This window comes from Aspergillus foveolatus (assembly GCF_047715535.1).
Source record: "Aspergillus foveolatus strain CBS 279.81 unplaced genomic scaffold BDW70scaffold_27, whole genome shotgun sequence".
Classification (NCBI taxonomy): domain Eukaryota; kingdom Fungi; phylum Ascomycota; class Eurotiomycetes; order Eurotiales; family Aspergillaceae; genus Aspergillus; species Aspergillus foveolatus.
In genome coordinates this window covers 139,684-166,656 of record NW_027396091.1, presented here as the reverse complement: position 1 = coordinate 166,656, position 26,973 = coordinate 139,684, and the positions used below count along the sequence as shown (strand labels likewise).

General features: G+C 49.9%; 12 protein-coding genes across 12 annotated transcripts; 6 read left to right on the top strand and 6 right to left on the bottom strand.

Moving 5' to 3' along the window:
* Positions 1-80: 80 nt before the first annotated feature.
* BDW70DRAFT_168447 (Zn(II)2Cys6 transcription factor) lies at positions 81-2,073 on the bottom strand (the record flags this gene model as incomplete). The annotated part of the gene is made up of 4 exons (XM_073742472.1): positions 1,841-2,073; positions 1,007-1,789; positions 739-945; positions 81-660 (listed from the first exon to the last, which is right to left on the bottom strand). The coding sequence occupies exons 1-4, from the start codon at positions 1,990-1,992 to the stop codon at positions 81-83; spliced, it is 1,722 nt and encodes a 573-aa protein (XP_073595547.1). The 5' UTR covers positions 1,993-2,073.
* Positions 2,074-2,827: 754 nt separating this feature from the next.
* BDW70DRAFT_168445 (amine oxidase) lies at positions 2,828-5,104 on the top strand (the record flags this gene model as incomplete). Its single annotated transcript, XM_073742471.1, has 4 exons — positions 2,828-3,164; positions 3,214-3,793; positions 3,924-4,832; positions 4,911-5,104. Exons 1-4 carry the CDS (start codon positions 2,841-2,843, stop codon positions 5,102-5,104), a joined length of 2,007 nt encoding a protein of 668 aa, XP_073595546.1. The 5' UTR covers positions 2,828-2,840.
* Positions 5,105-8,617: 3,513 nt separating this feature from the next.
* BDW70DRAFT_150635 (uncharacterized protein) lies at positions 8,618-10,424 on the top strand (the record flags this gene model as incomplete). The annotated part of the gene is made up of 5 exons (XM_073739186.1): positions 8,618-8,920; positions 9,197-9,253; positions 9,404-9,493; positions 9,525-9,692; positions 9,744-10,424. The coding sequence occupies 5 exons, from the start codon at positions 8,618-8,620 to the stop codon at positions 10,422-10,424; spliced, it is 1,299 nt and encodes a 432-aa protein (XP_073595545.1).
* A 1,385-nt stretch (positions 10,425-11,809) lies between these two features.
* On the bottom strand, positions 11,810-14,072 carry BDW70DRAFT_137128 (putative cyclopropane-fatty-acyl-phospholipid synthase). Its single transcript, XM_073736988.1, has 4 exons — positions 13,879-14,072; positions 13,295-13,781; positions 12,491-13,242; positions 11,810-12,439 (listed from the first exon to the last, which is right to left on the bottom strand). Exons 1-4 carry the CDS (start codon positions 13,981-13,983, stop codon positions 12,230-12,232), a joined length of 1,554 nt encoding a protein of 517 aa, XP_073595544.1. The 5' UTR covers positions 13,984-14,072; the 3' UTR covers positions 11,810-12,229.
* Positions 14,073-14,258: 186 nt separating this feature from the next.
* BDW70DRAFT_57387 (uncharacterized protein) lies at positions 14,259-16,056 on the bottom strand. The gene is made up of 3 exons (XM_073744309.1): positions 15,731-16,056; positions 15,421-15,657; positions 14,259-15,367 (listed from the first exon to the last, which is right to left on the bottom strand). Exons 1-3 carry the CDS (start codon positions 15,981-15,983, stop codon positions 14,622-14,624), a joined length of 1,236 nt encoding a protein of 411 aa, XP_073595543.1. The 5' UTR covers positions 15,984-16,056; the 3' UTR covers positions 14,259-14,621.
* A 221-nt stretch (positions 16,057-16,277) lies between these two features.
* BDW70DRAFT_137126 (tropomyosin) lies at positions 16,278-17,682 on the top strand. The gene is made up of 3 exons (XM_073736987.1): positions 16,278-16,396; positions 16,580-16,884; positions 16,945-17,682. The coding sequence occupies exons 1-3, from the start codon at positions 16,379-16,381 to the stop codon at positions 17,105-17,107; spliced, it is 486 nt and encodes a 161-aa protein (XP_073595542.1). The 5' UTR covers positions 16,278-16,378; the 3' UTR covers positions 17,108-17,682.
* BDW70DRAFT_57385 (rRNA-processing protein RRP17) lies at positions 17,187-18,246 on the bottom strand. Its single transcript, XM_073744308.1, has 2 exons — positions 17,963-18,246; positions 17,187-17,902 (listed from the first exon to the last, which is right to left on the bottom strand). Exons 1-2 carry the CDS (start codon positions 18,155-18,157, stop codon positions 17,432-17,434), a joined length of 666 nt encoding a protein of 221 aa, XP_073595541.1. The 5' UTR covers positions 18,158-18,246; the 3' UTR covers positions 17,187-17,431.
* A 96-nt stretch (positions 18,247-18,342) lies between these two features.
* On the top strand, positions 18,343-19,628 carry BDW70DRAFT_137122 (Ac45/VOA1 transmembrane domain-containing protein). The gene is made up of 5 exons (XM_073736986.1): positions 18,343-18,478; positions 18,530-18,828; positions 18,879-18,983; positions 19,038-19,268; positions 19,333-19,628. Exons 1-5 carry the CDS (start codon positions 18,384-18,386, stop codon positions 19,470-19,472), a joined length of 870 nt encoding a protein of 289 aa, XP_073595540.1. The 5' UTR covers positions 18,343-18,383; the 3' UTR covers positions 19,473-19,628.
* Positions 19,629-20,182: 554 nt separating this feature from the next.
* On the top strand, positions 20,183-21,160 carry BDW70DRAFT_160412 (uncharacterized protein; the record flags this gene model as incomplete). The annotated part of the gene is made up of 1 exon (XM_073740844.1): positions 20,183-21,160. The coding sequence occupies one exon, from the start codon at positions 20,183-20,185 to the stop codon at positions 21,158-21,160; it is 978 nt and encodes a 325-aa protein (XP_073595539.1).
* An 815-nt stretch (positions 21,161-21,975) lies between these two features.
* Positions 21,976-23,409, bottom strand: BDW70DRAFT_160411 (EXS domain-containing protein; the record flags this gene model as incomplete). Its single annotated transcript, XM_073740843.1, has 5 exons — positions 21,976-22,049; positions 22,105-22,418; positions 22,469-23,151; positions 23,225-23,274; positions 23,325-23,409. 5 exons carry the CDS (start codon positions 23,407-23,409, stop codon positions 21,976-21,978), a joined length of 1,206 nt encoding a protein of 401 aa, XP_073595538.1.
* A 455-nt stretch (positions 23,410-23,864) lies between these two features.
* pex10 (ubiquitin-protein ligase peroxin 10) lies at positions 23,865-25,278 on the top strand. The gene has a single exon (XM_073736985.1). It carries the CDS (start codon positions 23,958-23,960, stop codon positions 25,077-25,079), a length of 1,122 nt encoding a protein of 373 aa, XP_073595537.1. The 5' UTR covers positions 23,865-23,957; the 3' UTR covers positions 25,080-25,278.
* A 181-nt stretch (positions 25,279-25,459) lies between these two features.
* On the bottom strand, positions 25,460-26,773 carry BDW70DRAFT_160409 (3'-5' exonuclease; the record flags this gene model as incomplete). The annotated part of the gene is made up of 2 exons (XM_073740842.1): positions 25,460-25,983; positions 26,089-26,773. 2 exons carry the CDS (start codon positions 26,771-26,773, stop codon positions 25,460-25,462), a joined length of 1,209 nt encoding a protein of 402 aa, XP_073595536.1.
* Positions 26,774-26,973: the final 200 nt, after the last annotated feature.

The following is a 26,973-nucleotide window of genomic DNA, read 5'->3' as shown; positions in this document are numbered from 1 at the left end:
TCTAATGTAGGTACGTATTGAAACCCGGTCTGGTGACGATTGTCACGAACCGGAAAGGATTGTATCCAGGTTATACCTCTTTACGCGAGAATCAAGTCCCACCCTAGCCCGTTAAGCACGTCAGCCCAGTGCCTTTTCACCCCTCTCGCCCGTTTATCCTCTATCTCAACCTCATCATCACCAATCCCATCGACCGCAGGGGTACAAGAAGACCAAACAATCTCCAGCGCCTCTTTCGCCCTCTTCACATTCCCTATCCCAAAATTGGCCTCGACGACACTCAGCATGTCCCAAATTAGCTGCCTATCTTCCTTCCTGTGCGTCTCGCACCCGGCAATGAAAAGCGGGAATGTCAGTGCTGAGAACTCGCAGTTCTTGTCGATGGGGTGGGTTTTTAGGCGTTTTAGGAGGGACGTTATGGCGGTTGTTTTGGAGATTGAGATGAGGTGTTCGAATCTCCATTTTGCGTGTGAAGTTATGGAAGATGGGAGTGAGGCTTCGGATAGGGTTATGCGTTCCAGGACTGAGTGAAAGTAGATATACGCGGCATCACGAAATGACTCGGCTACCAAGCGCAGGCGGGAGAGAGTAGCCTGGGTTATGCCTTTGGGTACGATGTAGGTTGTCTTGGTGGAGGTCCATGTGTGGAGGATGCTGTCTCTACCGAGCGACAAGCGTCAGCACTCTTCTCTCTTGCCTCATAGCCCGAGCAGAGGGTATCAAGAAAGGTCCGCATACATTGAAACAAGTTCAAGTTCAAAGGCCTCCGAATCTGAAACCAGACGAGGGAGGTCTGCTATCCGCGCGCACGTCTTGATGATCTCCTCTGTGTATCCGATGTAGATGTCTAGCTTGTGGGGCTTGACGATATCAGAGCCGGGAATAGACGGCTTGAGCAAGGTTCTTCGGTTGGTAAGCCTAGCCAGGTTGTTTGCATAGACGAAGCTACGGTAAGCTTGTCAGTTGCATCATCCACGGGTGTTCAGGAAGGAAAGAAAAATCGTACAGTCCACGTATAAACTCGGCTGCGTCCTGATCGAGCTGGTTGAGTCCTCCCCGGGAGGAAACCAACGTCTGCAACGCGTCTAGATGCACAGCCCATTGCTTCACGCTTCCCCGGACAATCTCATACTTGCAAAGAAGAGAAACGGCGAGGATGGCGTCGTCTGGAACATAACTTCTCTCAGAAGTTGCAATCGTTGTTCTTAAGCCGCGCATGGTATCAATGTAGTAATTGGCCCCTTCGTTCTCAGCAAACCAGCCGTGGTGAGTACGATTGGAGAAGTGAATGGCGGATAGGGCGCATAGAGCGTTCATGAGAAGAGTCGACGAGAGAGCCCTGGGGATTAACAAGGACCGGAGGGGATTCTCATCAGACTCTAGGTTGGCTAGTAGCTTTGAGCCCCGTTCCATGTGGTATTGGAGGTAATGGGAGTCGAGGCGGGAAAGGTGACTGATTAATCTGGAGGGGTAGGGAGACCGGGAGGCCGCCTGAACAGCTAGTTGGTTGGCATTTTTCGAACTACAACTCTCCGGATCCGCAAGGTCATCCTCTTCAGGGACTGGCGAGTAAATAGGTGAAGTATGACCAGTTACTGGCAATGGCTGCCCTATAGTCGCAGACGATGCCGTCGAACTGACTGACGGAGCAGGTGATAAACTGGGCCCGGGTCTATAGTGCCTAGCGGGCTCTGTATGCTTGAAGATCTGGGCACCCGGTCCAAGGGGAACTGCCCACATTGAGCTATAACCTTCACAGGTTAAGCCTAACCTGGTGCAGGTATGGCAGCTGTTGAAGGTTAGCAAAAATCCAATATTCTAGTGAACGGAGGATACTTACCTAGGCTTAGCCTCATCGCAGCGTTTCCTGCGCCTTTTACAAGTCAAACAGCCGGTTCGACTCCAATTGCCTCCTTGTCTTCTGCACCTTTTCTTGGTGGGTGGCTCGCTTTCATACTGCTGGAATGTGTTGGTCGTACCCGGGCAGCCCATTTTTCGGGGAGATATATACTTCAGAGACGAGCCGGTACGCCAACAAGCGGCCAACAATGGGACTATGGTAGAGGAATGGGCCTCGAATGACAAAATTCATGAAGCACATAACCAGACAAGGAGCAGCAAATTAAACAGATCATTGTACCTGAATGGCTCGCAGAATCGAACAAGACGGGACCGTTGGCACTAAGCCTTTTTGGGAAAGAATTACGCCAGGCAGGATTTTTGCCAAGACTTGGGATACTTACTCTCTACAGAGTACTTGCACTTTCTTTCTCTCACCATATAAAAAGGACTGTATCCTTACATTGCTTTTACGACGCTTTGAAGTTAAGTGCACTGGAAGTTTCGTGTAAGTGAGCAAGATGGAGCCTTTCATGCGGATACAACGCCGTCTACATCACTGGGCTAGCCGACTGACTTCTACCACTAACTAGGCTCTGTCGATCCTCTCCGTGTCCGTATACACCGCAACAGTGACTGAACGCCAGCCAAAGCAATATCGTGCAGCGATACCCAGAGGCTTGAAGGTACCTTTCAAGATGCAATGCTCAACTCCGATGAGCGGCTCAAGTTCATGTGCTTGTCGTCAACTTAGGCGCGACCCCACAATGGCGCTAGCCGTGACCTTCCCTAATAGGCAGGTCCATCCAGATCTATCTCGATCTCTTCTTTATCTCCAAAGCAGATGGCAAAGATGACAGCTATATAAGTCACCGTCTCTCTCCTTTCAAAGGAGCTGAGTCGCATCTTCATCTCATCTTTGATACCCTCCTCTCCATCAAACCCCTCCCCCAGCTCCTCGACTCTGACCTCCACATATACTTCAATTCACACGATCAGCCATGTCTTCAGCGCAAAGGCAGCCACTCCCTCACCCATTCGACCCTCTTACGCCTCAAGAAATTCGTCTAGGTTACCGGATCCTGCAGTCTGCGTTCCCTGGCGTTCAGCTTCGGATCAACCGAATTGATCTCCAGGAACCTATCAAAAAAGATGTCATTCCTTACATCGAAGCAGAACGGCTAGGGAAGCCTCTTCCCAAAAAGCCAGCCCGCCTAATCTACTCCTACTTTCATCGTCTTGATACAGGGGCATGCTGCAAAGCTCTGCTCAACGCCGATGATGCATCCGTTGTCTACGTGAAAGAGTTGCCGGCTGGGGTTCAGGTATCTATCATTCTTCCTTCGATTGCGGTTTCGACACTGACAAGGATAGATTCCCATAGACGTGGATGAAATCACAGAAATTGAGAAGCTTTGCATGGAGCATCCAGCTGTGTTGGCAGAGATCGAAAAATTGAAACTTCCCAAGGGAGTTACAGTTTGCAATGATCCCTGGATGTATGGAACGGACAATATTCACGAGACCCGCCGGCTGTTCCAGTGCTTCATGTACATCGTGTCTGTGGACCACCCTGAGAACAACCACTACTCCATTCCGTGCAAGTTCTCCCCTGTTTTTGATGGCCATACACGCGAGCTGGTCCGCATGGACTACTTGCCTGGAGGCTCCGATACCCAGACAGCTGAGACGCAACCGTGGAATCCAGTCAAGACTATTCAATATGCACATGATCTCTTAGATGAACCTCTCCGCACTGATCTCAAGCCATATATCGTCCAGCAGCCGGAGGGCGCCTCGTTTTCGGTGACAGGGAACAAGGTCTACTGGCAGAAGTGGCGTTTCCGAGTGGGATTCAACAACCGTGATGGCTTGGTCCTCTACAATCTCACCTACGACAACCGCAACGTTCTGTATCGGCTTTCCATTTCTGAAATGACCGTGCCCTATGGAGGTGAGTTTGACCTGTTCCAGCTGGCCACATTGCATCCCGGGCTACAAGACAACTCCGGCGGGCGATACATGTCCGAGGCTTTGTCTCTACCAGGTTACTCTATTGAATATCTGCTGATTTAACTCTTCAGACCCTCGAGCACCGTATCATAGGAAGCAAGCTTTCGACGTTGGTGATGTGGGATTTGGTCTGAACGCTAATCAGCTCTCGCTTGGCTGTGACTGCTTAGGACACATCAAATACTTCGACGGTTACCGATCCGATTCTAAGGGCCAACCTGTTCTTCTGAAAAATATAATCTGCATGCATGAACAGGATAACGGGCTTCAACACAAACACACCAATTACAGATCGGGAGCAGCCACCGTTGTCCGTAATCGCCAGCTTGTTCTCCAAATGATCTGTACGGTGGCCAACTACGAGTACATCTTCGCCTACATCCTTGATCAAGCAGCGAATATTGAACTTGAAGTCCGCGCAACCGGTATTCTCTCCACGGTGCCCTTTGACAATACAAATGGGGAAACGGTCAAGTGGGGCACCAATGTCGGCCCAGGCGTCATGGCTCCTTTTCACCAGCACATGTTCTCCTTGCGCATCGACCCTGCTATTGATGGCTTCAAGAACTCTGTCTATTACCAAGACAGCGTCCCTCTTCCAGAAGACGAAAATAATCCTTACTTGGTTGGATACACTACGGAGGAAACCACCATTGGCAGGTCCGGCACTGCAAACACTGACATTAATCGACACCGTGTGTTCAAGATTCGCAATGATAACGTTATCAACCCCATTACCTACAAGCCAGTGGCATACAAGTTGCAAACCGCACCTAGCCAAATGCTTATTATGCCGAAGCATGCCATTGGCTATCAACGAGCGGAGTTCGCCTCAAAGCCAATCTGGGTTACCCGGTATCAAGACGACGAATTATACGCTGCCGGTGAGTTCACAAACCAGAGCAAACGCGCCAACGGGGTAGAGATGTGGGTGCAGAGGAATGACGTTACGGAGAACGAAGACGTCGTTTTGTGGCACAGTAAGTAAATTTCTTCCGTCAAGCTCTAGCATCCTCAAGCAAATGTGGCTTCCAGACAGAACTGACTTTTTATTTCAGCTTTCGGTCTAACGCATAACCCCCGTATTGAGGACTTCCCCGTCATGCCCATGGAGCGTATCAGCGTGATGCTAAAACCGGACGGCTTCTTTACGAAAAACCCAGCATTGGATGTGCCTCAATCCACGCAGAATTTCAACAAGTCAACACTTCACCCAGAATCATGTTGCGAGTCGGTCAAGAGTAAGATATAGATAGGCGTTGCTACGACTTGGCTTATATACAATGACATATCAATTTCTGCTACTTCTCCATAAACCAGCATACGTATAAACAAGTTCCGAGCTTCAGGCCCCAGGAGATAAAATTCCTAGGCGTAAATATGACGATCTTATACATAAGCTGTTATCCAGCGTAGTCGATTGCATACGACAGAGTGTGGAGAACAGGGCTTCCCGTCCGCCCAGCCGTACTTGAGCCACCATATCAACAGACAATAGTGTAACAAACCCTAAGTGGGCTTGGTTGTAAGTTTATAGACATCAATAAGCGGGTGCTTAATTATTAAACCGCTCCAAGTCCAAGATCCCAGTGGGCGGATCAGGGTAGGTAGAAACCCGACGCAACCCGCTTTTTTTCAAGTCCATAATAACTTGGGTTTGTTACAGCTTATTGTATACACAGCGTCTGGGGCCTTATCTACACTGCTAGTAAAAGATAAACTCCTAGTACTAATTTAGAAGCGAATTACTGCTGTTCTTGGAAGTAGGAGAATTACTAAAAATAGCCAAGTTACAGCTTAGCAACAGGCCTCTGTAAACTATTATTAAGCTTGCCTATTGCAAGATACTGCAATATGTAGACAGGCGCTCAAAATGAGAATCTCTTTTAGTATTGACTAGCTATTACGATCTACATCTCCAAATTCATCCATCCAACTCCTTGAGATTCTTTGGTCTGGAGTGGAATCATCCAAGAACTCCTTCAGAATAGATATTCGGCTTTGTCTGTGTCTATCTAAATACTTTCCGTAAGTCATCTCGATAGCAGTACTAGCGTACAGTCTAGTCTGCAAAGCCGCGCTGGGAAGAGTCTAGAGAGGGAAGAAATGTGAAAGCGAATCTGCAAAGCAACTGTAGTATAAGTGGTATTCCAGAGCTGAAGACAGCCCGCCATCCCTTCCTCTCTTTAAGCAAGGATCCCGTCTTCGGCGAGTTATCTCGATTTTGGTCCTTTCCTTGGCTGCTGTGACCTTTCGCAAGAGTACTGTGCCGAACTTGCGAGATAATCAAGCAGCGGCGGCCTCGCTAAGATCATAATCCTAATCTTGCTAATCTTGCTAATCTTGCAATCCCACCACAGCTACCGTATCCAGTACCTATATTTATGCGCCCTTCATCAATCACCAGGGACACGTTACCCATCTCGCTACCTCTATCATCCCGATACCCTCAGTACCCTTGTTTATCTTGACCTAGATCATACTCGCTCGTGCTCAGGGATTGGGTCTTATCTTCCTGGCTCCTCTCCGTCTTCGTTATCACTGCACCCACCCGAGGCCCCGGACAGCGTAAATCTGGCGGCCCTATAGATGCATCAACCAACCGCCTGGGGCATTTTGCAGCGGCAGAAAATCCCTACGGAATCGTGGTACAGTGCTGTGGAGAGAGGGTGAATAAGATGGCCGAGCCGCGGGTTTCCAGAAATTATGACTGTCTTTTCAGATCTACATCGTTACTTGATAATTGAGCTTTATAGATTATACAAATGCTTAGATTGTCACTCGTGGAATGTTCAAATGCCTTCCGTCTTGCGCCTATGATTTAAGCGACTAACCGCTCAGAGCACGAGACGACCCGTGCCTGGCTGTGGCTGTCTGCCATGGCGGACCGTTCCGGTCCCGTGGGTGGAGCGGAAATGCCAAAGTGCCATTGTACCTAGCCCTAGCTGAAGGGGTAAATGTCGTCAGGTCGGTCGAGAGATGCCAATATTTTCCCTCTTGCGACAAGCTATAGACAGAACACTTCTAGAAGACACGGCCATTGCTGGCCCACTCCCTGAAATTGATCTGACTGTCGAGGACCGGTTTTGAGATGCAGATAGCAGCTAAACTATACAAGAGCTTCCTTGGAGGCTCAGGGCAACCTCCAACTCCAAGGAACCACGCTGCCTCGATGCGCTCCTGAATAGAAGATTCGCAGGATACCTGTTGTCTATAAACATACCGCGTTCACGACAACTTTGTAGTATGTTAGTCGGTGCTACGACTCATGGATCGCGCAGGCGCGTTCCCCGGGTGGTTGGCGGCCGTCATGTAAACAAGGGTTAGGGCAGCTGGACGGCCGCAGTCTTTTGTGGTGCGAAGTGAGTTTATTAATGTATATCGTTATTAGGTTTATGATATTAATGATAATTTCTCATCTTTCTTGTATTTTATTTTATTTTTCTATTTTCTATTTTCACTATTTTTCCAGAATGCACCATCTTCTCCTACTTGTTTTGCAGTTAGCCCTACTTCGGAATTATTTTCTTGCAAGTGAACGTGCATAATAGGATAAACGGCCCCCAACATCCAAGTCTGAGTCTAGTCAGTCAGGTCAGCCTGCAAGACCCAGTAGCAAACGAACATTTTGCCCGTCCAGGTGCTAAGGTCTTGTTGCCTGGAGCTGAACCGCATTTTAATCACGCATTCAGACTCTGAACGGAAGTTTCACAATTGAAACGCACACCAACACATCATAACTAAACCTGGCGATCCTCATATTTTAGTTGGTTCGGCAAGCTTGCCTTTTTAACATCTCCATTCTATTTACATACATATTTTTTTATGAATAATTTCATTTAACTTTTTAGAGAAGCTGAAAAAAATAATAACATGAGTCACTCTTACCACTCTTACTACTTCCTTGGGCACAGAGAGGTAATTTAAAATATAAGCTATTAGCTGTACGATATCACCATTACAAAGACCATCTCATCGGCTCGAAAAGGGAAATGAATGGACCTAGAATGGCAGAAAAGATATTTCTTATGCCTGCATTCTACTATACTGCAAGTGTCAATCCACAGTCGGGGGAGGGGCCAGGTGTGTTTTCAGAGGGAATTTTCAGCCAAACCTAGGACAGTATCTGTCTTGCGCATCAGGAGACATTTTATGTTCACGTCCAGCCGGTATTGCCAGATAGTCAGCGGGTGATTAGAGCCTGGAGACCCTGGCAAAGCCCGTATACATATAAAAATTACGGTGGAATACCCCGGAATAGGACGGGCTAACGGCTCGCTGGGACACTTTGGGCCGTGAATTAGGGTTAGTGGATACTTTCCTCGAGTTTTTTCTAGAGCCTCCTCCCAACATTTTTCTCCTACTGACACTTATCTGACTGGATTAGGGAGGAGGCTTCCTGAGCACGCGCCCTGCAGGGTCGTCCTTGAAATGGAAATTGCGTTGCCCGCCGTTGCTCACATCCACTCTCATCCCTATTGGCGAGTAGAGGACCGACTCCTGCTACAGAAATATGACATTTCGGACGATTGCAACTGCCCAAGCAAAGGGGAAGCAGCCTCTGATAGGCCGCATTGAGGCTGCACTGCAAGGCTGCCGCAGGGAAGACTGCGCTATGGCCCGCACAGAAACCGACAGTGGCTCGATTCTCAGCCTTGTCTGGAGCCGCGGCCTCTATAAGACTGATGAAGGATTCTCCCCTCTCCCTCCAAGAAAGAGCTCCAGCGGTCCATGGGGGCCGACCTCAGTTCATGTCCGGAACAGGATGTCTCCATCAACTAGTAGCCACGCTGACTACCCTCTTCCCAGCCAAGGACACCAATCGCCGCGTCCAGACCAAGGCGCAGAGACACCGGCGGCATGGGGGATCGGCTGGAGGTGTCCGACTCTGATGATCGGGCTCGTCACTTGTGGCGCGATGCTGTCAGTGGGCCATCATTTCTACTACCGCAGCTTCGAGGAAACCCTCGTCGATTCTACCGACCAGCAAACATGGGCGATCCGGATTGGAACCGGCTTTGCCTTCCTGATCAAATCATGCCTCGTCTCCGCGGTTGGAGTGGCAGCGGTGCAGGAGACCTGGGCCACCCTCCGCCGAAAGAGTGAAACTTAGTGGGATTGACGGCATGTTTGCTGTCCTAAACAATCCGCTTGCCTTTCTCACCCTTGATGGATGCACGCGAAAACGCTCACTGTCCTGGCGATCGTCTCTTGGTATGTACCACTTTACTCGTACTAATCATAGTGAGCCTACTACTTACCCGTCCGCACCGGACCAGGCTGATCCCCTTGATGGTTATTGTTACGCCGTCTACTCTCTGTCATTGCCTTGCCAACCAGGCAGACCTCCCAACTCGAAATTCCAAGCGTGAGCTTTGCTGATTCCTTCTGGATCGGCGAGGTAACACTCGAGGGAGCAGGATACATCATTCACCCTCGCCCGACATCAGCCGCCTCTTCACAATGATCGCCTCGTCTATGCATTGCCTCCAGTCCTGCACTATTCCTTAAATCGTCCTACACGCTAACATTCTGGGGTCCCTCGTACAAGTGCCAGAGCCTTAGCGAAGCTCTCTTGGACGTGCACGTGTTGAGCCAGGCACTGTGGGATAGCGAGATCGGGAACACACACGGACCAGTCGTGGAGAGCCTACTCCGGGGTTGCTCCTCAGAATCTTAACAGTACACTTTTCGTATGGGCTGCAGGGCAGAACTCGCTGTGGAACGATGACGCCTCACGACCGACCAGGCTCGTCTGCCGGCTCTGGAATACCTCCTACGTGGTCGGCCTTTCTTTCGATGATGGCATTCAGACCCTAACACCTATATCAGTAGATCACGTCGCTTATTCCAACTGGACCGCAGACGCTGGTTCTTCCTCTCTACTCTAGGATATAGGCCCGACAGTGAATTGGGGGTTCTACGTGGTACATATGCTATTTTCCGGCCTTATCCAGGGTGACTGGCTCACCGGTTCTACCGGGTCAGTGGCAGAGAACATAACCTCGCAGACGGCGTTCACCAAATTGTCCATCGCACAGACCGGCCTCTTTGGGTGTCCGGAGATGTGGAATACCAGTGCCTACGATTACCTTCACGGCGACAGCTCAACCACTTCTTGCCGCAACGGAACGCTGGCTCGAGCAATCGAAGACCTCTCGCAAAATTTCACCTACAGCCTCCTCAGTCTCAATGCCGCAAACACCACTGTCGACGTGCTGGACTTGACCTCGCGCAACTTCTACCAGTACGGTGAGGCATATCTGATACTAGCCTACACGACTGCAATCGGAGTCGCTGTTGCGTGCGTCACTGTTGGATCCTTCGCCCTATGGCGAAATGGTGTCTCACAGAACACCTCGTTTTCGAGTGTCCTGATAACAACGCGGAATCTGGAGCAGGACCGTCTGGCCGTCGGCCATTGTCTGGTAGCCGAGCCGTTGAAAAAAGAGATCGGGAAGGTCCGTTTGCAGTATGGGGAGATCGAGGGCTCAGATCCGCAGTATAAGCACGCGGCGTTTGGAACCAAGGGATCGGTGACGGTTCTGACGAAGGGAGAGGATTATTTCTAGGTGGGTCAGGTAGCAGGAACAGTGGCCATTTGCTACGGGGGCGACTGGTTGGTTGACCCTGTCTGATGGTGCTCTGTTGCTGTTGAGGATTACCGGTGTATACTTCAAGTAATTGTCTGGTTGCTTTATACTACACTGATTATATGGCTTTCAGCGCTCTAACCAGCCCTAACCCTAATTACTCTTCAGTCCACTTCAAGTCGATGCAAACTATGATAGTATACCGGGTAGAGTGCTTATTCGTGCTTGAGCATGGTGCTATAAGGGTGGACTAGTGAGTAATCTGATACTTTATCGTCCACATAACTGGTGGACCGATAATGGTGACCTAGGCACTCTCAGTATGCGCCATGAATTACTAGTAGCTGTACCCTAGCGTCAGACTACTTCTTCCAAAACCCAAGTTCCCAACAACTTCTGTCTCCAGGAAGCCGATTTGGCACCTAACCCGCTCCTGTCAAGGAGCACTCACTTAAATAACTAGTCTACAAGTCCGCTGCTGTCGAGGAAACTATCCTAGAAGCGAAGGACCGCTCCAAAGCAATACAGGCAGAGAGAATCTGTTTGTCTCTGCGCCGCTTATCCCTTTCAGCCGAGGATCATCACTGCTTGTTTTGATGCCGCAGAGGCTGCTTGTCTTCAAGGTTAATGTAAGTTGTTGCCTGCAGTGGATATGACGTGACTAAGGTAGTTATAGGTATGATAGGTTCAGCAGGGTAACAAGAAGGCAGTCTCTTGAATTGACGAGCTGTGAGAGAAAAGCAGAGCGAAGTAAAGAAAGAGAGACCGTAGTTATGCTAGCGACTTGGGAGGCCTTCGCAACTGGCACCAAGGCCAGCATCGTCCGTAATCATAGAGAGGCCGGGCTGTTGCGTCCACCGATATCTAACACATACAGATACCTCCCTTCACTGCGAAGACAACATCAGAACTTTAGCCCCAGCCAACATAAACCTCTTCAAAGTGACCAGCACAGGAACTCTTCTCTCCTAACAAAGACGACCAGAGCAAATATTGGTTATCCATCGGCGCGACGACTGGGATTGGAGTTGAAGTGGGTCTTGTGCTTATTACCGCCATAGTGCTATTCCCTTCTGTCGTCGTCGGCGTGGTGGTCAAGGGGGAGAAAAGAGACCAATGTTGACTCATCAGAGATGGACTGAAGTCACCGACTAGAAGAAAGCTACGGAGCGAAGGGAGTTGGATTCTCGGTAGGAGATAAGAGACAGACCAAACAGGGGCAGGGTGTGAATTGGAGACTACGTGATACACCAGTGTGTTTCGAAGGATGAGACAAGCACGAGTTATGTGACTGGATTCCTGCTTGATTAGGTATTTGACTTCTCAAGCACTTCACGGTCTTGGGATTGTGGGCAACTTTGGAACGGCACTGTAATTCGGTTTGGGCTTTAGTGGTTTGCAGCTCCAGGTGGCCGAGTATAGAGTATCCTGCGGAATGTCCAGATCAATAAGATATGTCCAATCTTTATAACGTAATTACAACTCCTCTGACGGCACCACGTTCCCCTGCTTCTTTCAAATTAAGAGAAGATAGGTATGTAGACCAGAAACATCGTACAGTAGTAGATGCACAAAGAAAAGATGAAAAGAGAAATTCGTTTCCATCATCCTCAATCGCTTGATAACCTCTTCCAGCACACCACTCACTCCTATGGTAATGCTTCTTCCTCATCCCTTGTCTGACGTTCTTCTGGTTGCTCCGACCACGCCAGCTGCTGCACAACGCCAGAACTGATATTCTCCGCGATTTAGGCGCCAATTTGTCTCATCTATCGCTCAAGCATTTAAGCCTTAAAGGTGACGTGAGCGCTGGGCAAAGAGCCTTTGCCGACATTGGCGATGGCGGCTTCCCGTGCGCCAGTAAGGCCATACTGGCTGTTAATACCCTCAACACGGTGGGTAGAGTTGATGTTCTTGACCAGGGTGATTTGCCAGCAAGTAGCACCACCCTGACGGGAGGTGATGGTGGAGTACGCAAGGAAGTATTCCCAGATCTGAGAGAAAAGAGTTAGATGCTGCCTTCAGATTATAGACGAAGTACTTACCCTGTACCAGCGTTCACCGTACTTCGCCTTGACCTTCTCACCGTTACCCAGCCAGTTGCGGTACCAGCGCCAGAGAGTGGCAGAATAGTGGACGCCGACGGTGTCAATGCCCTTGATCTCAAACCCAGCAGCCTCAAGTTTATCGACAACGAATCCAAGGGGAGTACTAGCATCGGCGCCGGGGAAGATGTATTTGTTCATGAAAAGACCCCAGATGAGGTCCTCGTATTGCCAGGACTTGCGGAGACCAGCAATTTGCAGGAAGAAGACACCATCGTCATCCAACATCTCGTTAACCTGAGCCAAGAACGAACCGAAGTGTCGCACACCGACGTGCTCGGCCATTTCCAAGCAAGTGATCTTCTTATATCCGCCAGGGACACGAGGAGCATCGCGGTAGTCCATACACAAGATACGGCTCTGAGATTCATCAATACCAGCAGCACGGAGACCCTTGTTGCCCCAAGCGGTTTGGTTGCGGCCGAGCGTAATACCAGTAACCTGAGCGCCATAATGGACAGAAGCGTATTTCGCCAGAGTGCCCCAGCCACAGCCAAGATCGAGGACTGTGTCACCTGGCTTCAGCCCAACCTTCTCACAAACCACAGCCAGCTTGTTGTCCTGAAGCTGCTCGAGAGTCTCCTCCTTATTGATGTCGGAAATTATACCAGACGTGTAGATCATACGGGGACCCAGGAACCAAGCATAAAAGTCGTCACCGCGGTCATAGTGGTCACGGACCTGTTCCTCATCTAGACACCAAGTCAACATCGACCCCAATAAAAGACAGCAAGGGAGAATTACCCTGAGAACGGGAGTGAACCAACAATTCCGGAATGAAGCCGAAAAGAAAGTGCTTGAAGAGACCCATTGTGAAGCGGAAGTTGGCCCAGTCGTGTCTGAATTCCAAAGCCTCCAAAGCATCCATCTTGAAGTCGACTTCACCGGCAAAGTACTTCTCGTAGAACACCTCCATGGGAATCTTGCTCTTTCCACGGTATGTGGCGCGGTCATGTTCGCTGTGGAAGTGCAGGTAGTGCTCAACGGGGCGGCCGGCGTACTTAGCCTTTTCGTTCTTGCGGGGTGAGATCGACGAGGCAATGGACCAGAAGGCCATTAAGATCGGAATGGTAGTGAATATTGCGAAGAAGATAGTGGTTTTCAAGCCTCCACCAATCTGACGAGCGGTATACCAGGGAATCACCACCAACAGAAGGATGAGCAAAGTGTTGGAGAAACTGTCGCTGCCAGCGGCGTCCGCTGGGACCGGGGCATTTTTGATGGCCGGGTACTGATAACAATAGCCGAAGAGAGTCAGTATGGTAACAGTGGCCCTAATTACTGAAGTTCTTAAATGACAATTGGAATGTAGAAATGGTAATGCTTACCGACGTAGTCCGCACTCCGCAGTCGTCGGCGGGAGTGGTGCAGGAGGCAGCCGGGGTCTCGATGAACTCGAAGTCCTCAGGCGACTCGGGATGAATGTTCGTCATGGCGGGCAACGAATTGACCAAGACGACAGGAGGATTGGGAGGGAGGAGAGTGTGTCAATGGGAAAGTTGACACGGACGGTTGGCGGAAGGAGTCGGTGGTGGTCTGGTTCTCTGGATACTGAAATTACGTGTGGGCACCGATCATCCGAGGATCTGCCAAGTCACAAGCTCGAGTGACAGCTCCTGAGCCCTCAGATTAAGCTTAATCTAATAGACTTTGGACAGATCTATCTACAAAGTGTGTATAAATATTGACATCTACAAAAATTCAGGCACCTAGATGAGTGGTTTAAGCTAGAAGTGTGCTTACAGTCACGAGCTTTATTCCTGGATGTGGGCCAGTTCCAAGCTTCTCGACCATAGCGGTGAGACTCGTAGTGAAAGGCAAGACTCCATTTGGCAGCAGTGTGCTAAATCATATGAAAAGATATCCATCCCTCCTGTAACCCATACACCCAGATAAACAATGTGCAATAAACGCCCCGTTCAAAAGAGCACTTTAAGGATTCGTGACTGAAATCGCCTGATGCACGCCGAGTCGCCGACCTCCACCCAGAGAACTAGAATGAAATTAGATGAAAGCAATGGTAATGATGATAGCATGACCGGCCTGGTCGAAATCTTGGACAACTCATAATTCACAAGGTTAGCTGAAAGTTTTGGGTCTCCTCATCTTCTTCGTACGTGGGAAACAGCTCTTCGGTCAATTGGTCGCCTTCAGATTCCAGGGATGGAGATTGGTATGGCTGAGTATAGGTCTCCAGAGACAGAGCCGGTTTCTTTGTAGGCTGCTTCGTAGAGGTTTTAGCCGTGTCGTGCAGTCGAGATGACACCTCTCGACCTTTAGTGTAGCCCACAGTTGTTCGGGAATCCGCAGCGGCGGCAGTGTGTCGCATCGACGAGGGGTTGGCAGGAGCCCGAGGTTTCTTCGAAGGAAACAGTGACGAAGCGATCCTGGCTCTCGGTTTCATGACGGGAGCTACTCGGGTTCGTGGAATAGTCCGCTCGTTGCTGGAAAGAGCTTTGGCTGCGTCCCGAGCACGGACCGTGGAAACGCCACTCGAATAGTTCGATTTTCCTGAAGCAGCCCTGGGATTTCGCGCTTGGATGCGGCGTTGCGGAAACTCTACAGCCGGAGGCTGCTTTGACTGCTCATCGTCGCTGAGTCCCGCAAAGTCAATGCTCTCGATTTGCTTAAGGATCGTTTCGTCAACCATCTTATCATACGCGGCGGAATCTTTCTGAAATTTGCGCTGCCGTTTCGTGAGGCCGTCACTTCCAATCTCGTCGCCGTAAACGCTCTCTAAACCAAGCGCCAAGTTTTCAGGACGAAATTGCGGAAATGATGTGTCGTACGTAATCTCTTCAGGGTAGTCCGGCAGATCTATGCTAAGTTAGATTTTCCTGCTAATCGATGCCGTCTAGATGTTATCTCACCTTTTGGCTTGGGCGGCATGTACTCGATATCAGGCACGTCATCCTGCGGGGCCTGCACTTTCACCTCTGGCCGTGGCTGCTCCACAAACGGGGAGAATTTCTTGATGCGCTGAGTAGAGCCTTTCTTGGTCGTCCTTTCTGGCTTTATAGTCCCTATGGGAGCTGCCGGGGTTTGCAAACCTTTCGCTTTGGCATTGGTCGTCTTCATCCCCAAGGGAGCACGATGACGGGTGTCTCCTACACCACTAGTCAGCCGATCTCATCCATGTCTATAAGAATTATCTCTAATATAAAGTTCGTGCGTGCGTACCCATAGGAGTGACGAAAGCATCCTTGACAGAGGGTCTGGCGTTCTCATTTTGCTTCCCAGTCGTCTTCACAGTCTTCCTTCCGAGCGCTAGCGGGTCGTTTTCATCCTTCAATGGTACTTTAAAGGGTGTCTTCGGGGCTCGGTTTCCCGGAGTCTTCGGCTGTAGTTGTCTGGCGCCCTGGTTCAATGGTTTCGACGCTGCAACGGTTTGGTGGGTGTGAACGAGGTTCTCCTGGTCTCGAAGGGCCAGCATGGTGGCGTGTTGACAAGAGCACTGGTCATCCAAGAGCGAGTAAATGTCTTATTGAGTTGTGACGCGACTCGACGAGTTGAATGGCGAGTGAGGTTCTAGAAGCAGGGTGCCCTCCAAGTGTTTTCTTTTTACCGCGGTTGCCCGTGGAGACAACAAATGATCCGCGGGAAGGCTCGCTAAAAGAGGTTTAGCGGTGTATTGCCTCAAGGCTCAGGCTCCCGCTGACCGCCGACTAGTGCGTATTGCTGTCCCTTTAGTTTCTCCTGAACTCTTCCTCACTGATCATACTCTCAACTTCTCATCTGGTTTATCGCTGAGCGAAAGCCTCCTATCGAATCTCAAATCCTTCGTCTTCCGTTCTTATATACATATTTATTCGCTGCCAGCCCTCCACCATGGACAGAATCAAGGAGGTTTGTCTTTCCCGTCCCCCCTGCTTTCGGCGGGGTAGCTTGAGAGCTATGTTGAGGCCCTGCACATGCACTACCTCCACCACCACTCTATTCCCTTGCTTCACCGTATCTGGTCGAAACCAGAATTAGCTTAAGATGAACACTTCTGGAGAAACATAGTAAAGCTGACTGATGCCACACTAGAAAATGAACGCTCTCCGTCTTGAGGCGGATGAGGCCCATGAGAAAAATGAGGAACTCAAGGCCAGGGTGAAGACCCTAGAGCAGGAGAACCTGGCGAAGGAGCAAGAGATCACATCCCTCACCCACCGCAACCAACTCCTCGAGGCTGAGGTGGAGAAGCTTGAGTCTTCCGCAAAGGAGGCCAAGGATGCCGCGAGCCAGAGCGCCCAGCACGATACCCAGAACGAAGCGCTGCAGAGGCGTATACAGCTTCTAGAGGAGGAGGCCGAGGAGGCTGACCGAAATCTGCGCGAGACAAACGAGAAGTATGCTCCCTTTCTTTGCCAACCCTTTCTAGCGGTCAAGGTTAACCATTATCTCTGAAGGCTCCGCCAAACAGACGTCAAGGCTGGCCACTACGAACGCAAGGTGCAGGCTCTCGAGACATCTCGTGACGAATGGGAGAGAAAGTACGAGGAGATGGCAGCGAAACACGAGAGCTTGAAGAAGGAACTTGCGGAGCTTGAGCTCTCCTTGAACAGTGTTTAACAGCCAAACTAAACTGTGCTGGAAAGGGTGTCTCAACCGGCCTCTCAGTTGTTTGTCGTTACTATTTCATTGCACAGCCCACCATTTTATAATATTGTTGGCCCGCAGAAGGCAGATCTCATAACATTCCTCCATGTCTTTTGTCTCCGCTCTTATACTTCTCAGCCACCTTGCCCCAGAGTCGACCTCAATGGCTTTTCAATTAATTGAAATTCAGATCATATATTCCTTCCAGCGCCCTTAAGTGCTTTGTGACGGGGATCTCGAATGTTGGTGTTGATGGTCGTGTCCTCGATGCGATAACAATGTTGTACAACCGTAGTCTCACCGTTCTCTCCGCGCCTTGGCCTTCCTGTGGTTCGCCATCCGTTCCTTCATCCTTGTGACTTTTCGTTCGTCCTTGGTTTCGTATCGGAACTTCTTCTTTTTCTTCTTCAGTTTGTTATCTGGCTGTTTTTTGGCCTTGGGTTTCTCTGTCGGCGTGGGCCCTTCAGAGGCATCAGGCCGCTCTTTTGGACTTTCGTCTGAGCTATCTTCATCGGATTGCAGGAGACCCTCTTTAGATGGATCCATTTCCTCCACAGTTACCGTAGTAAACTTGTCCTCGTCTATATACTCGGCCTCGTAGTCTACGGCCGGGGGCTCTTCGAATCCGTCCCATTCGTCTTCCTCCTCGTTGCCGCTTGACGTATTGCCAGCTTCATCACCGCTTTCGTTTTCCTCGTTGAGTCTTTTTAGCTGCCTCTTGTGCTCTGCAAGTGCCCGTTCAAACTCTGCTTTTCGCTCCTCGCGCATCTAGACATCGAAACGATCAATAAGCGTCAATTAAGAGGCGCCTGCAATCACGTAACGTACCCTCTTTCTTTCTTCTCTCTTCGCCTCTCGCGCCTTGCGTTCGGCGACTTCCTGCGCATGTTTGATACGTTGTTGTTTTCGTTTGCGAAAACCAGTCAGAAATTGATGACGGTCAGTATCGTCGAAGTTGATTTCCTCCACTCGGCTGGTCAACTTTCGCTTTCTCGAGTGTGCTCCTTTAATTTGGGGAGCCATCGCGATCAACGATTATAGGTCTAGATACTGAAATGAATAAGCGATATGGTGACTTGAATTTGTATGCGAATCTGTCGGCCAAAAAAAGTGGACGAAATCTTGCATCCGCCGGAGCTGGCACCGATCTGACCGCCCTCCGAGCTCGCCCAATCCACCAGCCTGGCTTGATTCCAACATCATCCTCCAGCGGACACTCTCGTTGCCCGACGAAACTCCACCCTATACAATGCGTCTCAGTCGGTGTTCAATGCTGGCTCTGGCAGCCGCAACAGCCAGCGCTTTTCGTGATACCTCTCCGTTCTTCCTTGCATCAACATCTGAGTAAGTTAGGAACGCCCAGCTAGGGCTGCGGTCATAAGTTCACAAGCTTAGGATCCTATCTACTCCTGCACAACTAAAATCCGCTACCACCCTGCTTGACGAACTTTCTACAAAACTTGGCGCATGTCCATCTGACTACTATGTCATCGCTTCTCAACCCGGGGTGCACAGCACCGATTTCGCTACTGGCAAATCCGCCCCCCGCCTCGGGGCGAGGATGACAGGCGAGGACGAGGCGATTCGATCAACTATGATTGTCAACGAAGTTGTAGGCGTATTGGAAACGAAACAAGTCCGAGATATTCTCGAAACGCAATGTGGCGCCCAAACAACGGTCATCGATGCTTCAGGTTTGTAGCCCTAATTGTCTGTCATGAGGTCTTCGTTGACATCTGGGTAGCCGGATCATATCCGACCGACTTTGGCAAAGAGCCTCGCGTCATCGTTGTCACGTTTCCTTCGCCACCTCTCGGTTCCGAGCGAACACAGCAGCTTTCTGATCACGGTATGTGCGGCGAGATAAATGTGGTGCAGGATGCTGCTGACAGCCTATACTTAGATGGGCTCCTCTTTGATATCGTCGGCCGACTTCCGTCGAAGAAATACACCATCCTCTACCTTACGACGCCTAGGGAGTTTGAAGAAACTGAATCCCCTGTTTACACGTCCCCGAACGACCCCTACCAAGAAGCGATGCACATGGACTTGAAGCGGGACTACTCTGCTCACTCTCGCCGTGACGATACGAAGAACAGCTCTCTTTTCGATGAGTACCAGTACTTTACGCCCGGTTCGTGCATTACCCCTAATCTTTTTCAAATGCAATATCATCACCGTGCGCTAATATCTGATAGGTCTTTTTATGGCCCTTATCGCCGCTTTCTTCTTCATTGCTATTCTTTATGTCGGCCTCAGTGCCCTGATGAGCTTGCAGGTTTCCTACGCAGCCTTTGAGAAGGACACCTCTTCGACGGCACAGAAGAAGCAACAGTAATTGCGTTTATATCTGGCGCCGTGAAGACCGGCTTGTTTTTGCGTATTTGTTCATTAACTTCAAACGTATATCATAAATCTACTTGCAATGGTGTCTTGCTTGTAATTTATAACTAGGATAGCAGGATCTATACTGAGCTGAATGACCAACTTAGAACCAACACTTCGATATTTTACGAATAGCAACGATCGGTATAATTCCACCTTCCGAAACTCCATAAAATCACGTGATGAACCTGTATCCAGGGAGGCACCTGATGGTTGGGTCTGGGGCTTGTTGCTGATCTTGCAGCCGCCCTTTGATCCTATGGCGACCACCGCTTCTGCGCCCTCCATTTGGATTTCATCCTCCTTTGCTTGACTATACGTAACCCGTACACTTGACATATCGCTGTACTCCGGAGTACATTGTTGTTCTTGATTTCAGCCGCCTTTGTTGACCTGCCAATCCATTATTTGGGTGGAGATCGATCCACGACCCTTGCTTACCGCCCCCCATATTTATCGATACGCCTTTGCGGAGCCAGCATTCCTCTCTTCGTATCTTGAAGGCTGTCAATACGAAATATCATCTCTTCCCACCGACTCGATACCTTGCGCAACGCTGCGGGACTCATGTATTGACTGGGATATTGTGGTTGGAAGAGAGAATTTTTTGGGGCCCATCACCTACACTGATCGCCCACTGCCCCTATATCAATTTTATCTACAATGCTTCTGCTCCCCATGGGCCGGTCAACAAACCGACGACCATATTTCCTACTTTTATTATTCCTCGTCATCGCCATAGTCGCACAAGTATCGCACGCTCAAGACGACTCAGAGTCATCGGACAACAATGACAGCAGCAACAGCAGCAACAGCACCGATACGTCGAACAGCACCACATCAAGTACGACGACAGATAACTACCCTGTCATGACGGTGCCCCCAACCGACGATGCGCCATACATGCAGAAGTCTACCGCCCCAGAGGGCACCGTTTTTATCGCCGTCGGCGCCGTCCTAGGCGCAATCGGCCTTTCTATTCTTGCATGGCGGGGCATCGTTGCATGGTCTGTAAACCGTTCCGTCCGCCGCGCAGCAATCCTGCACTCCTCTGAAAACAAGGGCCTGCTCGGTGGCAGAAAGAAAAAGAAGCGCTCTGGCCGATCTCACACCCACTCCCACTCTCGCAGCCACAGCATGCACCAGAATGCTGTTAGTCTCGAAAAGATCAGCGGCAGCGGAAACAACCGCCACAGCTCATATAGGGACTCGCGTGCCCCCTCGATCCCAACCAGAGGAAGCGGTCTTTTTTTCTCACCGACAGCCGGGATGCAGAACGCTGGCAATCGAGGCTCAAGTTACCTCCCCGCTGGCTACTATTCGGCTGGCACGGCCGCCGCGGGTCTTGCTCAGAATGTCGGCCTCTCCGCTGAGAGTCTCCCGCCTCAGGCCCGGGGTTATACGCGTACGGGCTCGGGCCCTACACCTCCTGCTACGCCGTTATCTCCTCCGGCTCCAGGTATGCACGACGCCCCACGATACAGCAATAGTAATCTCCGGCAGTCGTATGCCGCGGACGGATCGACAAGCAGCGTGAACCTCAGCTCCCCTCCTGTTGGACGCACGCCGAGTGCATACCTGGAGGATCTCTTCGAAAGTCACCAGAATCCGCCCCATTCTCCTAACCGGCCTCATCACTAACCCGTCTCGCCTCTCGCACGTGGATCGAAAGCTCGCCCATCTGCTTCTATTCGCCTTGCCATTAAGCTTATCGTCTTTGAGTGTTTGGGTTGAAGGGTATTACTCATGTTTGCACAGCGGTATCGGAAGCATATCTTGTCATTCAGAAGTCCCTACACGTGCCTTTAGCTTTCATTCTCCGTTTCATATTGGTTATCTATGTCACATGCTAGGCTTTGTACAGGCTTTCTGATCCGAATTTAATTTTAATAGACATAACCTGACGATTTCTGTGCTTCATGTATGACCTCGTACAATGGTTCGACAACTTGACTCTCTTTCACATAACGCAGCGTTGTACGCTTATATTCATACAAGTACCGCCCAACGAAGCGCCAGAGAACGAGTACCGTGAATTCATTTCATATGTGCTCAACGATTAGACTTATTAAGTCCTCCTGTCCATTTCTCGTGTCACAATAATAAAGAAGAGAAAGATCCACAAAGAAAGACAGTATTAAGTCCGAGAGTAAGCTCCGTCAACGCGCTTGCCCATATGATACAGTAAAGAAGAAGATATAGATCCTCCTGGACCACATTGGATAGTAATGAACACGGGAAATGTTGCTCAATCAAATCCCCAATGTATAACAATGCGCAAGAAATGAAGAATGCTGAAGCGCGATGGAAAAAGTTTGGCACGACGGAGCAAAAGGTGAAGAAAAGGAGGGCGGAGGCATTAGTCCCGATTGCACATATCCAGGGAGAATACAAGGTCGTCTCGTCTATATAACTTGATTAAATAAGAACAACTCAGCTTGACGGTGAATGGCCGTTCAATCTGTGTCCAGTTTGTCGTTGTACTCCCCAAGTAGGACATCACTCGGTGCTGGCCCACGGCTGTTTCGAACTGGACAAATTCTCATTAGTATGCATTAGCCTCAGCCTTGTGCAGAAAGACTTACTCCACTCGGCTTCCGCTCGAAGAAAAACCCACATCCATCGACGAGCGATCTCAGAAAACATGAGCACAAATAGCCCGAACTCTGTCTCACTGAGCCAGCCAAAGCCTGGAAGAAATTTTGATATCCATGAGAAACGGATAGCGAAGTCGACAGCAATCGCCGCATAGTACTGTTGATCACTAAAATGGCGGTAACGGCGCAGTCCATAAGGATACTCGTTGTCGTTTCGCGATTCGGAAAATAAGGTTAAGTCCCAGTCTTTGGTGACGTCCCAGTAAAAAGAGTACGAAGAGTTAATAAAGGTGAAGAAGTAGCTGTTCATCCTTAGTCTACCGCGCGGCAGATCATAGCCAGATCAACTTACAGTAGTCTGCTTAGCGTCACTTCGCTGATGCCGTGGAATGAGAAAGGACTGTAATTCCTCAATTTAGCGGTAAGTAGAATGACCGGAAAGGCACTGGCATATTTTAGAGCGTTGGCCAAATGCTGTCCACCGGTGTTTCCATTATGAAAGCCCATTCGGCGCACGCGGACGTATTCAATCAAGCATTGTCTGAATCGAATAATGCTTGGTATAGCAATGACTAGAGGTATAGTGAGGTCAAAGCCACAGTGTCGGTCTGGTTTCGATGTGCTCGTGGTCTCGGGATTGAAGAACATGCAAAAAGTAACCACGAGGTCTGCAATGACTTTCGAGTAGCTCGTCAGAGCGTCCGCCAGTAAGATATCACCAAATTTGCCATCTTGAGCCTCTGCTAATCCACCGATGCTAATCCGTCGAAGTGTGTATAAGAATCTGCGCCGTCCGGACCGCGACAGTCGATTGAAAGGTAGGAGGAGGAGGATGAAGAGGATAAAGAGGTAAGACTGCGGGATGTAGTCGACTGATTCAACCCATTCTCTGGAGCCGTGGGTGACCGGCCAAAAAATCAGAAGTGATAGTAACAGAGGAAAGGTCAGGAGGCCGGCGAGGCGGTACGCAGAGACGTGAGGCGGTCGCTGGTTAACAGATTGACGAGTATGATACCGGATCAAGGCGAGAACGTCCTGTGAAGAGTTATTAGTGGTTGCTTCCCTAGACGCTATGATGACAAGAATAAGGCACGAGGGGCCAACGCACAATATTGTTCTGTTGGAGATATTGAAGATTGGCACCCCAACCCCAGAAGCCTCGAATGCGTTAATCGAATGAGTCCTCATGGCCTAAAGGAAATACTCACCTGCTAACAATAAGACGGCCACACGAGAGGGGAAGGGAAGAAAGAGACTGAAGCCATCCAATTGAGCATGCTGATCAGGACCCATATTCCATTGAAAGGAGCGGCGCCGGGCTCCTAGCACTTCCACAGGAGGGAAACTAATACGAGATTAAGAAGCCAAGGTATAATAAGAGAACCGCTCCGCAGAAAGGGAAGAAATAAAGAGAAGAGAAACGGTGAGGGCACTCAACACGCAAATGAGCGACTAGGGGTGAGTCTGACCTTCGGGATAATTGAATCTTCAGAAGGTCTGGGCTGCACACAGACTCTAAAGGCTAAGAAGCTCAGGGATGCTGTCGCAAGCGGCCAGCGAGGCTTCCCGGGGGGGAAGCGCTTGCCCGTATTTGGACTAGCTGCGGTCTAGGCCTTGTGTTCCGCAATTAGATACGCATATCGTCACGTGATTTTGCACGTGATTTTAGCCGAGGCATAGGCCCGGCGGCTTATCTTCATATCCGGGGAAGCATCCCAAGCTTCTTCCCACCCATGATCTGCCTGCAGATGTGACCGTGGAGTATCTCCCGCCGGATAACTAACTGTCTTCTTTCTTGCTGTTGACTATTATTCTGGTCTGGATTACTTTTAGCTTCGACAATGGCGGACCAGGACCTTTCCCTCTCAACCACAGCACCTCCGGCAAGACCTTCGGCCAAATTCTATCCCTTCGCGACCTCACCGGACATTATCCGTTCACATGAGAAAGATGCGTTCCTCACAGCCAATTTGGCCAACCAGGCCCAGTCTATCATCCGGACACTTCGAGGCGCCCGGTACGCGCATACCTATTCAGAAGCGATCAAACATCTGACGGAGCTCCTATACTTCTCGCTCACTACTCTCACTGGAAACCGAACGCTAGGAGAAGAGTATTGTGACCTCGTTCAGTTAGAAGATGACACACTACGACTACCATCAATTGTAAGACGTGTTGGATACATCCTCAGCAGCATTATGGTACCATGGACACTTCAGCGTATCCTTCCCGGCTTCCGGCAACGTCTCCGCGCCAAACTGGAGCGCAGCATTGCCAGGCAACAATTGAAGGCACAGCAAGCGAAAGATTCGAACAAATCTCCGTCAAAGAACAAGTCGAAACAGCCCTCGTTATTCACGAAACTACGAATTCAGAAATACATTCTAGACCATCTAGATTCGATCACGTCTCTGTCGCCAATATATGCCCTAAGCATAACGACCTTCTACTTCACCGGCTCATATTACCACCTGTCAAAACGTTTCTGGGGGCTCCGCTATGTTTTCACGAAAAAATTAGAAGAGAATGAACAGCGCGTGGGGTATGAAGTGTTGGGAGTCTTACTCGTCCTACAAATAGCAGTTCAGAGTATCCTTCACGTCAAGAAGGTCAGCGACAGCCTGCAATCGGAGGACCAAGACGTACACTCCGAAACCTCTGGATCCAGCGGTAAAGAAGATACTTTGACCCGCTCGATCGAGCATCCAGCCTCCCTTCCTGTCCTCCCCGTGTCTACCGCGAGATATGACCTCTCGGAAGATCCGAACGCGATCCCTTGGATTCCGGATGGACAGCAGCGGAAGTGTACACTCTGTCTTGAGTCATTCAAGGACCCGAGCGTCACCACTTGTGGTCACGTGTTTTGCTGGACATGTGTGTGCGACTGGGTCCGTGAGAAGCCCGAATGTCCTCTCTGCCGACAGGAGCTTCTTGCATCGAAAGTGCTCCCTCTGAGAGGGTGAAGATGATGCGGACAGTGCTGACGTTCTCTGCATTTTCGACTTGATTCCGGCTTTGGTTAAGTGACAGTGTACAAATTTCTATTACATGAGCTCTAGATATATACCCTACTGTTGATTGGCATTTGATATGACATGCACCTGATGATGAGTCTCATCAATTCATGATTTATAATAAAGATAATATACACGGCAGTGAGATATTTACAAAGTTTAAGCTTCGCCTCGTCTAGACAGGGACCATCTATTCCTAGCTCGTCAATCGCTCTGGCTCCATATTCGAAGCCGAAAAGGCGAGGAGACTTTGACATGCCGCCAGCAGTTGACTCTCAACACGGCCAAGTAAATGCTCTTCCACCATCGCCATTTCGTTACGGGCTTGTTCATGTCTTAACATGCAGGTAATCAGCAAGAGCATGACTCAAAGCGGGTTTCCTCGGTCTCCCAACCCTCCTCTTCACAGGCTTTGGCTTAAAATTATCCGCAGTCTCAACGTCTTGCACACGCCTGCTAGGCCTTTTGACTGACTCCATAGTTTCAAGGTCAGACGTATCGCCAGGCTCGGTTGGCTGAGTACGATATCTCAGCGTCTCAGCCCTCTTGACGATCTCGAAAGCCGAGTCGTCAGGATGGGTGGTTAGCGCGCTCTTGGATGTCCCAGCCGAGACAAGATTTCTGAGGCAAGTCTTCGTTTTTTGCAGTTTCATTGTTTCTGTTACATGCCGTACATTGCCTGTAATCTTATAAACCGGGTCGGGGTCCTCGGCCGGTACAGACTCTTCCTTTGTTCGTATTGAAATATTGAGCTCGTCGTGTGCCGGTAATGGTGGAACAGGGTCCAAGGCTCTCCGTTTTGCATCCATAGTCACGAATAAATGATAGCTGGCGTATGCGTCGGCAGCGGCATCTGGGAGGTAGATTAGATGTTGCGCTTGAGGAGAGAAATTTCGTCATGGGGGCCGGTGATTCCTTACAATGAGCCTGTTGAGCCGTGATGGGCTTTGCCAGTTACTGCATCGTACGCTGATTCCTTTTGCCAGTGGAAGCCCCAAGTGTTCTTGCACCTGGTCAGCGAGGCGGACGCGATGTTTATTGATCAGTTGAGGGCTGGTGTGGCAGTACTTGATAAGCTTATACAAGTGGCTAAGCTCAAAGGTACCACGGGCGTTGATTCCTAGATATTTCCGTAGGCGGGTACAGTCTGCTCTAATATTAACGCCAGTTTTGGTGATTCCAGGGGTTTCCAGAATGCTTTTCAGTTTCGTGGGCACGAGGTCGTCAAGACTCAGGTTAGGCATAAACCGGGCTATGTGGAAAATTGCAATTCTATTGCGGCTCGCTAGCTGTATGGTCGAGATGTTCTCTTGGATGCTACTGTACGTAGTAGCTGCAGCTTGCCATTCCATATCGAATCCTAGAACGGTCTCATTCAGAAAGAACTGTGACACCTTTTCGGCGGTGGTTAGAGATTTGCAGTAATGCACCGTGATTGGGTTTCCATCCTCGGTTTTATAGAGTCTGTGGCTCCAGTATTGGCATGCCTCTTTTTCTGATGGCTGCGCAGGCGACGCTTTGTCCTGCTTCCATGGTGTTGTCCTGACATTTCCGTTCTGTAAGACGTTCTGGCCAGAGCCATTAATGTCAACGGCAGCGAGCGGTATTCGAGACTCAGACCGATCACTGAACGATCGTTTCATCTCTCTAGTAGCGGCCCTGCTATGTTTCCCGGACCCATCAGAATATAGAATTGGATGAGGACGATAACACTGCGTTCCTGTGGATCCACAATATGAGAGAACTTGCTGAAACAGAGAATCAGAATGCTGCCCCGAAGTTCGTCTCAGAAAGCTAGAATAGAAGGCCATGGAGCCTCTAAAAAGGGCCAAGGGTCTGACTG